Source organism: Nothobranchius furzeri, chromosome 6 (genome assembly GCF_043380555.1).
Source record: "Nothobranchius furzeri strain GRZ-AD chromosome 6, NfurGRZ-RIMD1, whole genome shotgun sequence".
NCBI classification, from domain to species: Eukaryota; Metazoa; Chordata; class Actinopteri; order Cyprinodontiformes; family Nothobranchiidae; genus Nothobranchius; species Nothobranchius furzeri.
The window spans coordinates 44,355,456-44,370,724 of record NC_091746.1 but is presented as its reverse complement, the minus strand read 5'-3'; the positions used below and the strand labels follow the sequence as shown (position 1 = coordinate 44,370,724).

Here is a 15,269-nt window from a genome sequence, read left to right as displayed (position 1 = left end):
TTATTTATTTTTTGGCCGGGCAGTGTGCGTGTGTGTGTATGTGTGTGTGTGTGTGTGTGTGTGTGTGTGTGTGTGTGTGTGTGTGTTTTCCACATTAAACTGGTCTAACCAACCAGACCAGCGTGTCCAGTAACATTAATGTTACAATTAAACTATTTCACTTCATGAAGGCTAGAAACATTTCACCTGCCGTGGCCCGACCGCTTCTGCTCCACATAAACTTTGTTTGTCTCTACAGGTGCTTTCTGAGCTGAAGACGCTATTCTGCCTCAGACTGGATGCATCATGCATCTCCATATTAGAGATGGGAACAAGCGCTATTCAGCCAAAGTTTCACAATCAGCGAACATTTTTCCAAGTGACACATCCCTCAGAGAGACCGGCTTTCCAGACCGCTTCAGTGGGAGGAAATCTTACCGCATGCACCGTAGTTCTGCACTGCGCTGCGAACCCCTCTACATATCTTCAGCTCACTGTCCACCGTGTGCGCTCCGGTCTGCGCTGGGCACAGTGTCCAGTATAAAGCTCTGATGTTCTGATGGGAATCATTTCTTGATTGATTTAGTTACCTCTGCGATGTGCGTAACAATTAATATGTCAGCTCATCCATGCGCATCAGTGTGCGTCGGGGTAATTCTTTCAAAACAACCAACATCCTTGAGTTAATCCGTCAAAATAAACAGTCAAATGGAAATATATGTAACCTGCCCTTTAACTGTTTTGCCTTCTTGTGAAGATTGTTGCAAAGAGAAACAATTAAACTTGATTAAACCCAGAGCCACGCGCACTGCACTGTACTGACTGTAAAATGAGGGGAAAATTATTTAATCGGATCCTTTTCTTTTCAACATGGTTTAATGTAAAGTTTCATTCAGTACAAACTTTAGTTACACCAATCTAACGAGACAGAGCCTGGATTTGTATTCTGAACAGTTTAAACATGTTTAAAACGGAGACATGCGTGACGCGTCTAAAATTCGCACCTGCTCCGCTATTATGGAAATTAATCTAACAAGATGAATAACATGAACTTATTTTAGGCACAGACAACATCCCCCACACTTTTGAAAATCTTGCAACGCGCCTGGACTCTGGAATGATCTCCCTTTATCTTTACGCAGCATTGACAGTCTGGACACTTTTAAAAACCACTGAAGACCCTTTTATTTAAAGCTGCTTTTACCTAAATCTTTTATTTTCTTATTTTTAATTCAAATTTCTAACCTTTCATCTGTTTATGAAATTTTATAATTTTATGACTTTATTTTTTCTGACGTTAATCTGATTCTGTTTTGAGAGCATTTTGATTTTATGATGTTAATCTATTTATGATTTAATGACTTTGTTTTATTTTGTTTTGATCTATGTGAAGCACTTTGTGATTCCATGTATGTGATGAGTGCTATATAAATAAAATTTACTTACTTATTGTACTTACTAAATCAGCAGATACCCAAAGAAAAAAAAAGAAAAGTCAAATCCAAAATAAAAAAGTCTAATTTATTTACCAAAACAGTGGGCAAAACAATTATTGTCTCTTAATGATAAATAGTGGGTTAACAAAAAAAACCTTAATGCCCTGTTTTTGTGTCTGATGTTAATCAATGACCTCAGTTTAGAGATGAAAGCGTATTGGCTATTCTGGAAAAAAAGAATAAAATAACATCCTGAATGTTTGACATAAACAATGAGCTATCTGGTCATTTTGGATCCATTAGTGCAGGCCAAGCTTTCAGGTGTCACACATACACAAGGATGTGCACACACACCTTCTTACAATCACTTGTTGGACAGCAGTGGAAGTGAGACTGACTGATGCAAACACTCAGACATGCAAAAAGAAAACAGCCATAATCACAAATTCTAAAAGTCAATTTCTAAACCAAGTTTATGCCAAAATGCATTTGCAAAACAAATCAGGAAGTGAAACAGACAAATCAATGTCAATATGATAAAAAAAAAAGAGGTGTACGAGTGTGAGTACCACTTGAGCACAAGCGATCCAGAATGAATGTGTGTGGGAGGTAAGGTGTGAGCGTATAGGAGATTCTGGCAACCTAATGGGATCAAAACACACTCATCACTGTTGACCCCCATCTCCATCCAACATTCATCTAATGGGTATTCCCATACTCACATAAGCATACGAAACTTTACAAAAATGCTTGTTGATGTTCATTTTCAGTGGCCAAAGATGGGGAGAGATGAATCTGAACAGAAGAGGTCGTATCTTGTAGGTCAACTCGTGTGCAACAATTCATGAGCGTTCCTCTAGAGCTGAGTGAGTCTTTGTAGGTCTTTCAGACACTCACTTTGATCTTCACATTTTCTTAAAGAAGGAAGGGACTAGTTTGAATATGACAATCACTTCCATGAATAGATATTCGGCTGCTATATGCTCAAATCTCTTGAAATATTTCTACAAATACAGATCTGGGTAGGGTGAAATACTTAGCTATCAACGAAAAGTTAAAGCCACACATAATAATAGTTTCACAAACTGTAATAGCAAATGCATTCAGTTTTGATGTAAACACACTTCTGGAGTACTTGTGAAATACTCTGAAGAGGAGGTTATTTCAATAGATCGAATGGGAAAACACAACGAGCGCCTCGAATGGCAGCTCTCGTGGTCTGCCTGTATCTGTGGTCAGGCTGTTCTGTGGAGTCAAATTTCTATGCTTCGAGACGCTGGAGCACTGACAATAAAGCTGATTCTGACAAAAATCCTTTATGGAATCATTAATGCAAAACCACTACAAGGCTGACAAGAAATAGCAAACAAACCAAGTCTTGTTATGTTCTGATGTGATAAAAGAAAACAAAACAAAATATGAAGCATTTTCATCTTGAAAATGAGACAACAGTCTGTTAGTTGCTAGAAAGGGTTGTCTTCAGTTCAGCAAAACAGTATTCCACACCTAAACTGACTATGCAGAATAGAATAGAAAACTTTGTAATTGGATAAGAGACTTTTTGACTGTTACAGGATATGTGAATAATGTAATTTTTAGTCATAACAGTTCTATGGTCAACACAAACAAGTTCTTGAACGTCCTTAAAATCTCTCACAGAAAGCGACATCAGCAGTTTTTTTCTTGGCATTTTCAGTAGCCTCCAGAAGCCGATTCATGGCTATGTCCCTTTTAGAAAACAAGCTGGACCTGGCCATGCCCACCCTTTGCCTGATAGGCTGCTATAAGCTAAGAAGCTCAGATATCCACGAGGGACTCGGAGTAACAGCGGCTCTCCTCCAGGTGAGAGGGGACTCTATGTTAATTTTCCCATTTTTCTAAAACAGCTCATTGTTGGCTTTTTTCTCTCAGGCCAAACATAGAAAATCAGCTTAAATGTTAATGTTCATGTTTGAAGCATTTGTAGAGGCAGTGGAGACCCACATGGCAGCTCAAAAGGATGCGACAGATGAGTTTAGCATAATATGTCCTCCTCAAAACTTTAAAATGTAAAACTTTTTAAATAAACAGATTATTACATACAACAAACATACATTCCAGACAATTAAAATGTGTTAACAATTATAAAACCGTAATAATTATGAAGATCTTTTCCAACACTTCTGCTGTTGTCAATGAACCAGAAGAGGATTTCAGTTGCAACGTAACATGTTCTGACTATGTATTGTATCTCATTGTCCACAACTGTCTTAATTTCCTTTTATTTCACAGACTTTGTTTTCTAAACTGGAGATGAGCAATACGACTAGAAGGAGAAGACTAAAGTATGTCCACCAATCAAGATTATGTTGGAAAAAATGAATAATAAACAATCAATAATACAATTAATTATATGCAATTCATCTTAAAATACACAAGGAAGCATGTAAAAGAATGTTTTTCTCTATAACTGGACTGACGAGTTAACAACTAGCTGCTCAGTTCAGCTCAATAAAGTAGATTTTGGCTGTCTTAAAACACCTTCAAGTACAAAAATTCGGAATCGGTTCCTGTAAACTTTGTTTTATTAACCTTCACAGCATTGCCTATTTCACATTACACAGTAAAAGCAGCAGCAATGTGTGATATCCCTGCTGAAAGCTGCACCGGTGAGAACTGCTGCTAAACCTGTTTGTGTTTGCAAGAAACCAGAGAAAATACAACTAGAGAAAAATGTCAAATTCTGTTCACACATTCATGGAAGCACCTTTAAAAATGAAGTATGTGGATTTTTCTTATTACAGTTTCTTAAAAAAAAGGCAATGGCACTTCCCTTCAGGCTAAATAAAATAGGAAAAGCAAAAGACATTTCTATCTGATGGATAAAAGGAGTTTGGTGTCGGACTTCTTAAGTCTCCAGTTCCATTAGAATCTCTACATGGAGGAGACAGTCGGACCTTTCTCCGTCTCCCGAGCCTCTTTTTCTTCCTAATGATTTCCTGTGTCTAGTGTTTCTGTGTTTCGCCTCTTTGTTGTGAATGTGTACCATGACATATGTCACGCTGCCAGACGAACGTCCCCGAGGGAGAGAATAAATTCTTGAACTTGAACTCAATTACGACAACGGTGAAAAAAGGAGCGGAGTGTAATTGCATCGCATTACACCTGTTTCTCAGCAGTAGCCTAAAGCTTTCGCGGTCTTGTGTTTTAATCCCTTTGACTTGTGAGAGGGAAAACTGGCTGGGGAAAGCAAATGAGTGGTGTTCTCCTCTCCTTCGCTAAAGTCAAGATGCCCAAAGGCAAGGCCCTGAACCCCCAGCCTCTCCTCGGCATCAGTCAAGTGAGAAACAATTTGCATTTGACAATTCTTTATGCAAATATCAGCTGTCATTTATGTATAAGTCTTTCAAAAATGACTACAGGCACTTCTTTATAATTTAAAATAAGCAGTATTAAATGTTAGCTTCAGGTGAGTGAGTACTGTCGGTGTTATAAAGGAGGCAGGAATGGACGTCCCTGCATGTAACCTTATAGCCCTGGGCTGCCTGAATCCAGTGGCTTGCATGGAACCTGAATATCTGTCTACATTTGTGTCCATGCCATCTGCATATTTTTGGTGTGTGTGCGTGCATGCATGCCAGCGAGTGCTGGGGGGACGGCGTGTAATGTCTGCATTCCTGCACTTTCCATATGTGACCACTGACACGTTTGTCGCTGGCATTTCTGGATAGAGGAACTCTATACGCCTCTGCAGAGTTCCATCAACACCCACCGCTTTAACACACACACACCAACATACATCACACATCCTGCTGCTGACACACATGTCACCACGGCAACCAGAAACAGCCAAAGACGTGATACTGACAGAGGAACAGGGACCGCTTTACTTGTGGTTATCGAGAGCTCTACGTATGATTTTTAAAAAGTGGATTCTTCGGTCTAACCATAAACTTTGAAAAGTTTTATCTGCAACGTTTTCACCATTTATGCTTTTGTGTTCTCACACATGTCAGACATGTTCACGGTATTGCTTTGCTTCTTCACACATGTGGCCCAAATAGCTGGTTTAAATTTGAGCTGAAGAAACTGTCCTCTTCAAAGTGGTGAGGAAAGGTTTACGTTACCCTGAGACAAATTTATAAAAGGATGCAGCCACTCTGCTAATGTGCTGAGGAGTTCAAAAAAGAAAAGGTAGAGAATTTAGAGCATAAATAAAATGAGTTTCAAAGATCCTCGGCTGAATTGGTGAGCCAAGAATCTTTGGGAAAAAAAAGAAAAAACAAATCAAAGCTGGAACTTTAACCCAAATGAGCCGAAGGTTTCCTGCAAACATCCACCAGGAAATGTAAACGGGAAGAGCTGAGCTTACCATAAAGGGAGAGGAAGTCTACGCTGGGTCTTCCTCTTCACCCTGGCAAAGACAAAACAGGGATTTTTAGTGATTTTGAATTACAGAAATAAAAAAATTAAATTATAAATTAATTTCATTTGTGCTTTTTAAGGTTTTCTGAAAAAAATTGCTACAAATTCCTTGAAACTGAAAGAGCGTTTAAAAAAGCACTCGTCTCTTCCTCTGTTTTTTATTTCATCATGAAAAGATAACTTAGATCTGAACTTGATGTTAATATCAACACACCGCCGAAACGCAACTTATTTGGCTACACTTTTTCCAAAGTGAAAAGCATTTTCACCATTGGCTTGCTGGAGCGGTCTTATCTACTTTGCATTTGTTTCCCCTTTTTTCTGCCATCGCTCTCTACTTCTATCTGGTTTCCATTTGCTCCACCTGCCCATCAGTCTGCAGCCGGGGACAGGTGAGCATATTACACGCTTCTCACGCTGCTTGCAAGACGCTCATGCGCACATGCACACGCACGCACACACTTTTGCTTCACGGAAATTCAACTTGTCATGCACATCAGCCAAAACTGTAGCACGGTAAAATGGCTGTTAGTGAGGCCACATCTAGCTTCTGATGAAGTGGTTCAGTGTCCAGGACAACGCTGCAACAAAGACCCGCTTTAATGGAAAATACAGAACTTTAAATGTTGCATGAATGCAAGAATTTAAATTAAAAGTACAGTTTAGTTGAATGAAATCATTTAAATTAATGAGTGTGGTTCTGTCACGTTAATGCTGCAAGTGACCTGTAGAAGTGTCAGACACATAAAACTGTCATAGTCGTTTACAAAGTAAAGCAGAGATGATTAAGATCAGTTTACAGAAATCAGAGGGAGTTATGTGTTAAAATTGACAATAAAACATATGTGATGGATTTGATGGTTGAATATTAACAGCAGTGAATGACTGCATAGAAATGCCTTTAAGATATTTAATGATTCTCTAATTCTAACTATTAGACAAATTTCAGTGAAACCGCATCATTTTTGTTTCAGTCTATGAATCTATGAAATTTTGCATCTTTTAAAAATGTTTTAAAACACATTTCCTAATTTTCTGGGTTTTTAAGCATTTCTGGTACGCACGAGTTGTGATTTTTTTTGTGGTTTGTTCTTTGTGTTTTTTCTTTATGCAAACTCGAGGATGCCTTATTCAGTTAGGGCAATCCCAATAGACTAAAAAAAAATCTTACTTTAATGATCCTGCAATTTGTTTTTTCTTCAATAATTTCATAATTTACAAAAAAATAAGTACAACCTAAAATAGAAACAACAAAAATAATTTCCCCAACTTCCTGTTGGAAATAACCACATACTTCTTTGTAACTATCCATGTAATTTTATGTTGGCTTAAACATTTACATGGACGTTTACATTAACTGTTGTGGCTTTGTTTTTTCTTTTAGATTAGAATGGTTTAAAGATTTTTTTCTTTTATTATTTAAGAGAAACACCAAACTCTACCAAGTGTCAGAAATGCCATGTAAGTCAAGAAGATGAAGAGGAATCACATGACATTACTTAAATAATTAAAACATTAATTAAGTAAATCATGCGTTTTTGTGAAAATTTAAATATAAATGGTATTTATGGGTTTTTCAGGCAGCTCTGATAGTCAAGCATGCCTTAATGTTGATGATTTATTTCATTCTAGTGTAATTTTTATTTACATTTAGGTATGCAGTCACGGGGGCCTCGGTGTCTGACAGACTCTATTTACTTGAAGAAATCTTGTCCTTGAGCAAGCCTGCCTGTTTGGCTGCTAAACTGAAGAAAAAAAAAAACTAAATACAGAAGCAGAGAATTTGCTGATGCTGCTGTGCTGCAGCAGAATGCGCTATCATTTCAAACATCACCTTTTAGACAACTACACCTTTTCTCTACGGAGTTTTGTTTGCTCTTCGTCTGTCTACCTTTCACCTTATCTCGGTCCCCGGCTCCCATTGCCTCTGCCCCACAATGAGTTTCGAAACACACCCAAGCACTTTTATGTGTGTGTGTGTGTGTGTGTGTGTGTGTGTGTGTGTGTGTGTGTGTGTGTGTGTGTGTGTGTGTGTGTGTATGTGTGTGGTGTTAATGTTCTTCCAGACATTGACACCAGCTGTACTTTTCCAGTTCAGCACCTCCTGAACTCTCCACCCGACACATTACGTTTCACACCAGCTGAGAACACACAAATAAAAACACCACATAGGAAATAAAAATGCAACAAAATAAACCAAATCGAAACCAGACAAATCAGCAAAAGCAAATCCCACAGGCCCCTTTTCGCTTGTTTCAGTGGGCTAGGCTAAATCCATTTCAGTGGCTCTTGATTGTGCAAGCAATAAAAGGAGAAAAAGATAAAACTACAGAAAAGAGCTAAATATACAGTAGCGTCTACAAACAGGGATTAAAATAGACTGAAGAGAGTGTGAACAGTGAAAGATGGATGTCATAGATAATTGCACACTCAGCATGTGTCTTTTCAACACCCCTCTAACAGATCGCCTGCTTTCACAGAAACACACAGCTAAACTCTGCATTTATGAGGTTTCAATCATATTCTGTTATAAGACTGTTGCATTGCTGTGTGGGAAGAGCAGGAGAGCGTTGGTAAAATAAAAAAAATAAAAACATGATGGCACAACCTGATTCATGGATTATACAAACAGGGTAAGAGATTTAACGTCGGGCCCAAATCGTGTATGTGTGCCACTGCTTTCTTTCCTAGCCAGACCTAATGCACTTTACATACAGATGTTTGAGCTACCTGCCAGAAGGCAGGAAAACAGGCAAAGAGAAGAAAAAAGAGAGAAAGACAAGATTTTTCTTTTAATCTGGCATCAAAAAAAGGTAAAAATAATTTTGTATAACAAGATTCATGCTAAGATTTATGAATTGCACATTTTAGCCTGATTTTTGCTACTAATGATGGCAAAAAGAAGCCTGCTTAAACACACAGCCTTGAAAGCTCGAGTGTCATTTTTAACATGGGGTCACCTTTAATGTGGTGCAAATCAAGCCGGAAAATTATAAGGCTACTCTTGCAGAGCTGCTACTTTAAATCAATAGGCTGAAAAGAAGTCTTCAAAAGCAAGCTGGGCATTGTAGAAAATCCAATATGAAATCAGCCGTTCCCCCCTTTCCACTCAGCTCCAGGAGTAAAGGCTATTATTAGAAAGCGGGTGGATGAAGTAAGGAAGATGGAGGCTAAAAGGGCATGCAGAGACACAGAATTAAACTGTGGGCATAGTGAAAGTTAATCCCTCTGAAAATGTGCAGCCAGTATTTTTGCTGAATATATTCCCCAACTAAGTTATAGAGATGACATTCAGCTTTCTGAGCAAAGCAAGGAGGTCCTGGATTCGACTCATGCCTGGAGCCTGCACAGAGTTTCTACTGTCTCCTTTGTGAACGTGTGAATTTTCAGTTTCCAGACAAAACACAGATTAACTGGCTACACTGGATTCATATTCTAGAATGCTGTTATTCTCTGTGATGGACTTACAAAGTGTCCAGACTGCACCTCTGGTCAGTGATCTCTACATATTTAGACCTAGGCCCTCCTAACCCTGCACAGGAACAAGTAGAAGAAGAATAAAATATAGATACTGAAACTGTGACTCCTAACAATGTAGTAAACCCCATTTATTAGTGATAAAATGTATAAAGCATGGGCTTCATGCATAATTACTAACAGGTGGAACCCAGAAATTCAGTCCTTAGCTACATTATTCCCAGCTGTTGACTCTTGTTTATTCATGCAGAGTCTGCTTTGATGCTATTTGTTTCTAAAAATTTTATTTTTAATTAGTTAAATTCTAATTTAAGAAAAACCACACACAAATAGGGTAAACCTGAGAACCAAGTGGAAGGCTGTTGCTGGGGCTTGAACCTGGAACTCTCTTACAACAGGCCCATCACGCAGACCGTGATGCTTAGAACAAACCATGGGTGTTTCTCAATGTCAAGGAACCTTGCCTTGATGTCTTGGCCCCACCCCGGTTGCCTAGGAGATACATCATCACGAGCCGCCAAGACGTGTTCCAGTCGGTTCCAATGTTCACGTTCTACCGAGGCGTGTGTTCTCCATTTGATAGCCGTTTAGCTAGCTGAACAAGGACACACAGGAGGTGTCTTGTAGCCTAGCCTTGGTCAAAAATTACCCACAATACACCGCGGTATTTTTAAAAAGACGGCGGATCAGAAGCTGGCAGCTACTTTGGGGACAATTTTCAAGTTTAAAAGTAAGTCAGCTAATTTAAAATGTTTTTTTTTAGATCCAAAGAAGTTATATATGTAACTAGTAGTTGCAGCTTCGGTGGCTAGCGGGTAGTAACTCGCTTATATTTTTTATTTAATAAACATCTACACAATTTAAAAAGTAAAAAGCTTGTTATGTATACTATTTATATTGAAAATAATACATATAAAATATAATGTTATCTCCCGTGTCACGTGGAAGGCGCGGTCACGTGATGCAAGTCTGTTACATTTAACAGTTTTCTTTGACCAAAGAAGGACAGTGTCCTTGTGAGCAAGGCGCCTGGCCTTGACATTGAGAAACACCCAATGATTGTTTGAAGACCATCAGCACCATGTCTAAGAACATGGCCACGTGTGCAAGTGGGACCTTGTGGGTTCATTTTCTTTTTAGAAGTGGAGAGATGTATTCTTTACATTTTGCATGGTAAAAACAAAACAAAGTTTAGCACCATCTGGAATTTGTAACATCCCCTTCTATGTTAAGTAAAAGTAAAGGTCATTTTGGTTGTTACTATCCATGAGTAACTTTAAAGGTTTTGTTCACTGAGAACGTGCATTACTCGTTCTTTTAGAAGTGCAGTCAGTGAGTCTGAGTCATGCATGCTGCACACGAACATTATCTTCAACCTTCATAAAGGAAGTAGACATGAAAACGATCGGGTCAGAAAACGCCACCACAGGGAAAATTAGCATTATTATTTATGGACTCGTCCACCTTGGCTTGCAAACATAAGAGATGTATTTCTGTGAGCCAATCAGGAGCAAGGTATTTATACATTATGAATATTAATGAGTAAAAAATCCAGTCATTTTCCACCCTTTCACTGATCTGTCAGTCTCAAACCCCTGAAACAGCACCTTTGATGGGAAAAATTAATCAGGGAATGAAAGCTTTAACACTAGAACTCCCAAGGCAGACATTATGACTCTTTTCATATTTTGTTAACAAACAACTTTAGTTAAACGGATCTCATGTTGTCCTGACTTCCTGACTTTTCCTATTTATGTATGTCCTTTTTCCATGTTATTATTTCCATAAATTAATGGGTAACACTTCACAATAAGGGTCCCTTTATTAACATTACTTAATGCATCATTAAGCATCAATAAACTAAAGATCCCTAATATTACTGTTATTGTTAACTAATAAGTGTCCTTAGGTCAAAGGGTCAGGAGGGGGCTGGGGGTGTTTGCTTAGTATGCACTACTATGGGGCCAGAATACATGTTAGATCTCCTTCCATATACGCCCAGCAGGGCTCTGAGATTCTTAGGAAGCAGTCAGCTGGTAGAACCTCGGGTCAGAACCAAACAGGGTGAAGCTGCTCTTAGTCACTATGCTGCACACAGATGGAATCAGCTTCCTCGTGACCTCAAATGTGCCCCAACTCTAGAAACTTTTAAATCATATTTGAAAACCTTCATGTTTTCATCAGCCTTTGAATAAACTTTCTCATGCTGCACCTTCTGCACTTTATTTGCTCACACTTTAACTTTTTTTTTTTTTTTTTTTTTTAATACTTTTCTGTCACATTGATTTTAATGTTCTTGCTATTCTTGCTAATACAAAGCACATTGAATTGCCGGTGTATGAAATGTGCTATATAAAAAAGGCTGTCTTGTCTTGCCTACTGAACATTACCATGAATATTAAGACATTGTTATTACTTTATTTAATAGTTTGTGATTGCTTGATTATGCAAGAAGTAATGTTATTGTAAAATTTTACCAAATAATGTATCAAAAAATAAATATGGTTGTTTTTGTTTTTGTCTCCCACAAATCGTCAGCCTCAAAGCTTTATTGTTTACATTGTTAATTTTCCCCACAGACAGCATCACCGTTGCTAAGCAACCAACTTTCCAACTCACATGCGTTCACTCTCAGTTCATACTCCATGTAAAACAGCTGCTAAAACAACTTTTAGAAGTACATTCTCAGTCAAATAAGCATTAGAAATGATGCTGCTTCAGGCCAACAGGGGATTATATCGTCTTACCCTATTATTAGGTTTACACATTCATAATGAGTTCACTTTTAGCACACTTGACCCGTTTTGCTCATCGTCAGCCTGCAATTAATGGCCACCTTGTCAAAGTGACTGTTGCAGGGAATTCTAGTTGTGTTGGAATTCTGGGAATTCTAGTGTTAAGATGATTAATAATGAGATGAAAGATCAGTAAACACTCATCTTTGTTGTCTGGCAAAAACCTTCTAGGTCACAAACTCATTTGACACTTTACTTTGAAAGGTTAACCATCAGCCACAGGTAGACAGATGATTTACTGTATATAAAACAAGTAAGTCATGAAAACTGAAGATAACAAGGTTTTAGATTTTAAAATATAACTGTTTATTAGAGAATATGACTTTTTTTATTGAAAAGGGACATTAGTTCTTCATCATCTCTTCCACCATTGGTGGAAAGTGTTGTTCACGGTCTGTTCAGACATTCTTAAATCTCTAAGCGATAATCTGTAATTTCTTCGCCGCTGGACTTAGACAATGATGTATTGACTTTTCTCCCCAACAGCACATTTGCAAATTCATGCTCAGTTTCCTAAAATGTATTTATACTTCTGGCACTCACTGGGCTTCATAAAAGTGAGCAGCTGTGTACACAGAAATAGTATTGAGGCAGTGGCTGAACCAACATCTGCTAAACCATAACAGCACAAGCGTATTTGTGACAGGAACACACCATTCATATGTTATGATGCTAATGTGAAGTGAACAGAACAAGAAGTTCCAAATCCAAAATCCTCGTCAGAAGATAGACACATCACAAAAAAAGATAAAGAAAAGTTAGAAAAAGAGGTGCAAAAGAGAAAGGGAGACATGAGAATTGCACAGTTAAGATGTCAGAGGTTAAGAGAGCAAACTGAAGGCAGAGGGTTTAGACTATAAGCCTTCTAATCTGCTTCATAACTGTCATCTGACATCACCGAGCAGATGTTTTACTTTGGATTTTGTTCTCTCTGACTATTCTAATACAACAGGATGAGGATCTCTGTCGTGCTGTATGACAAAACCAAAAAGGGAAATGAATCTGCTTGTTATTCCACAACAGAGAAGATGACCTGCTTTACTGTGGCAGAAAAGCTCAGCAAATGGGCCAACATGTATAATGTAAAACCAGCACAATACGTACTGTACATTCACCATGTAACGCATATGAATTAGAAACCAAGTAGTGTCATGTTTAAAAGCTCTAAACAGACTGCCATACTGCCTGCATCAAAAATTTATAATCGTCCACATGTACATAACCTAATGGACTTGTTCCTCTATCTATATGGTCGGCCCATCCTCAGTAAATATCAGCATACACACACACACACACACACGGATGAAGACACACCTGGTTCAGAGATCTAAAACTACATGGGAGGTTGTATTTAATAACAACAATGACATTAAATTAAAATATCCCAGGTCCCACTCATTTTATGTGATGTACAATTTCAATAATCGGAAGGTTGCAGGTTCGATCCCAGCTCATACCAGAGAATGCTGCTGTTGTGTCCTTGGGCAAGACACATAACCCACCTTGACTGCTGGTGGTGGTCAGAGGGACAGATGACGCCAGTGTTCGGCAGGCCTCACCTCTGTCAGTACGCCCCAGTGTAGCTGTGGCTCATCCCCACCAGTGTGTGAAGAAGTGTGTGAATGACTGATTGAGTTACATACAAAACTGGTCCCCCCCCCCCCCCCCCCCACACACACACACACACCCACACACAAAATAGTTAAAATTTTGTTCAAATGTGTAATGGCAAAGTAGCTTTAAATAGTTTTCCATGCCTCTTATCAACATTCTAACATAGTATAGCTACAATTGTATAGTGAAGATTTAAAACAAAAACAATACAAACAAACAAAAAAAAACTATGAAGTGGTTATGTGGCATTCATCTAAGAACTTCTGCCAATAACACATTTTGGACTGAAAACAACTACTGGACCATCCGGTTGTCAGTCTCACCGAACCGCAGAACACCACTGGTGTGAGAGGCTCTTGCCTCAATAATATCAGAGACTACCAGAGTCCCAAAAAGAAAAACACAATTTTAAATCATGTACAATAAAAGATGTTTGGACCTAGAAAATGGTGACCGGTGTTATGTACTATCCTGTTTTAACGCAGGTTTCCATTTTCAGCAGAAGCATCAAAGGGACGACACCCGAGGGGAGGGGTAAGTGTCCCGTGTTTGCATTCAAATCCTAGCTTGTTTGCAGATTCGCCGCAACATCTTTAAGGGTTTTAATTTCATTAAAATGAACTCTTTAACTTGCAGGTCAAAGGTTCAGAATAATCATTTTATCCAGCTTTGACTTTACAATTGTTCACTTGGTGTCACAAAGACCTGCCTGACATTGTCCGAACTGCTAAATCATGTCATTATAAAGGCAAAGTGGACTAATTTTTAAAGGACACTGAAGTGTAAACAAACCCTTTAATTTATGGCTCCTCTTCTTTCTGACTCGCTTTCCTTCACACACAGATAAACACCAGAGGTGCTTTATAGATTCTCCTCTAGATCATGCTTGGAAGAGGTCAGTGAGGCTTTAACTATCACCGAGGGTTGCGTTTAATAACCTGTGAGTCTTTCACAGTAGCCGCTGTGTTTGCACATGAACACATTCATGGAAATGTCATCATTAATGAAGCACGCCATTGCCAAGAAAACAATGTGATCTGCAAAAAAAAAAAAAAAAAGGACTGAAGAAATATATAATGTCTGATGACATCATCCATGTGATTTAAAAAGTAAGAATATAAATAATAAATATGTTTGATTTTCTGTAAGATTTAAATCTAGGGCTGGGGAAACATGAGAAATGAAATAGTTTTCCACTCCACTGATATGAGTTTGATAAAAACTGTTGTTCTGCTTGTAAAAATAAGAAAGTCTACGAGTTGTTTCACAAAAACAGGAAACTTGATTTACAATCATTCACCTGCATGAAGGGAGAAAGAACGGCAAAATGGTTTAAATAATGAAGACAATGAGAAGGACAATGGTTGAATGCCTGAGGGACATTCAGGAGACAGTTACTCCTCTCATCGCTGTCTCAGATCATCAGATTGTAACGTACTTGAAGAAAACGAAGGAAAGGCACAGCAATGGAGTGGAGGACGAAAGAAGTGGAAAGAAAAGTCCATTTCAGATGTTTTGTTCTTCTGCAGCGTTGAGAGAGAACGTCTATCGTGAGATGAGATGA

At 38.4% G+C, this 15,269-nt stretch overlaps 1 protein-coding gene across 4 annotated transcripts in view; it reads right to left on the bottom strand.

Annotated features, from left to right (window-relative positions):
- The window catches only part of cntfr (ciliary neurotrophic factor receptor), a 335,019-nt gene that overhangs the window by 279,697 nt on the left and 40,053 nt on the right, over positions 1-15,269 (bottom strand). For 3 of the 4 annotated variants that reach the window (XM_054744199.2, XM_054744200.2, XM_054744201.2), the window contains exon 2: positions 5,767-5,808. The exons of the other annotated variant lie outside the window; for it this stretch is intronic. Coding sequence is in view for 2 of the 3 variants with exons in the window: in XM_054744200.2 (XP_054600175.2) it covers positions 5,767-5,769 (3 nt within the window). In the remaining variant the exon portion in view is untranslated. The remainder of the gene's footprint in view (positions 1-5,766; positions 5,809-15,269) is intronic. 4 annotated transcript variants of the gene reach the window in all.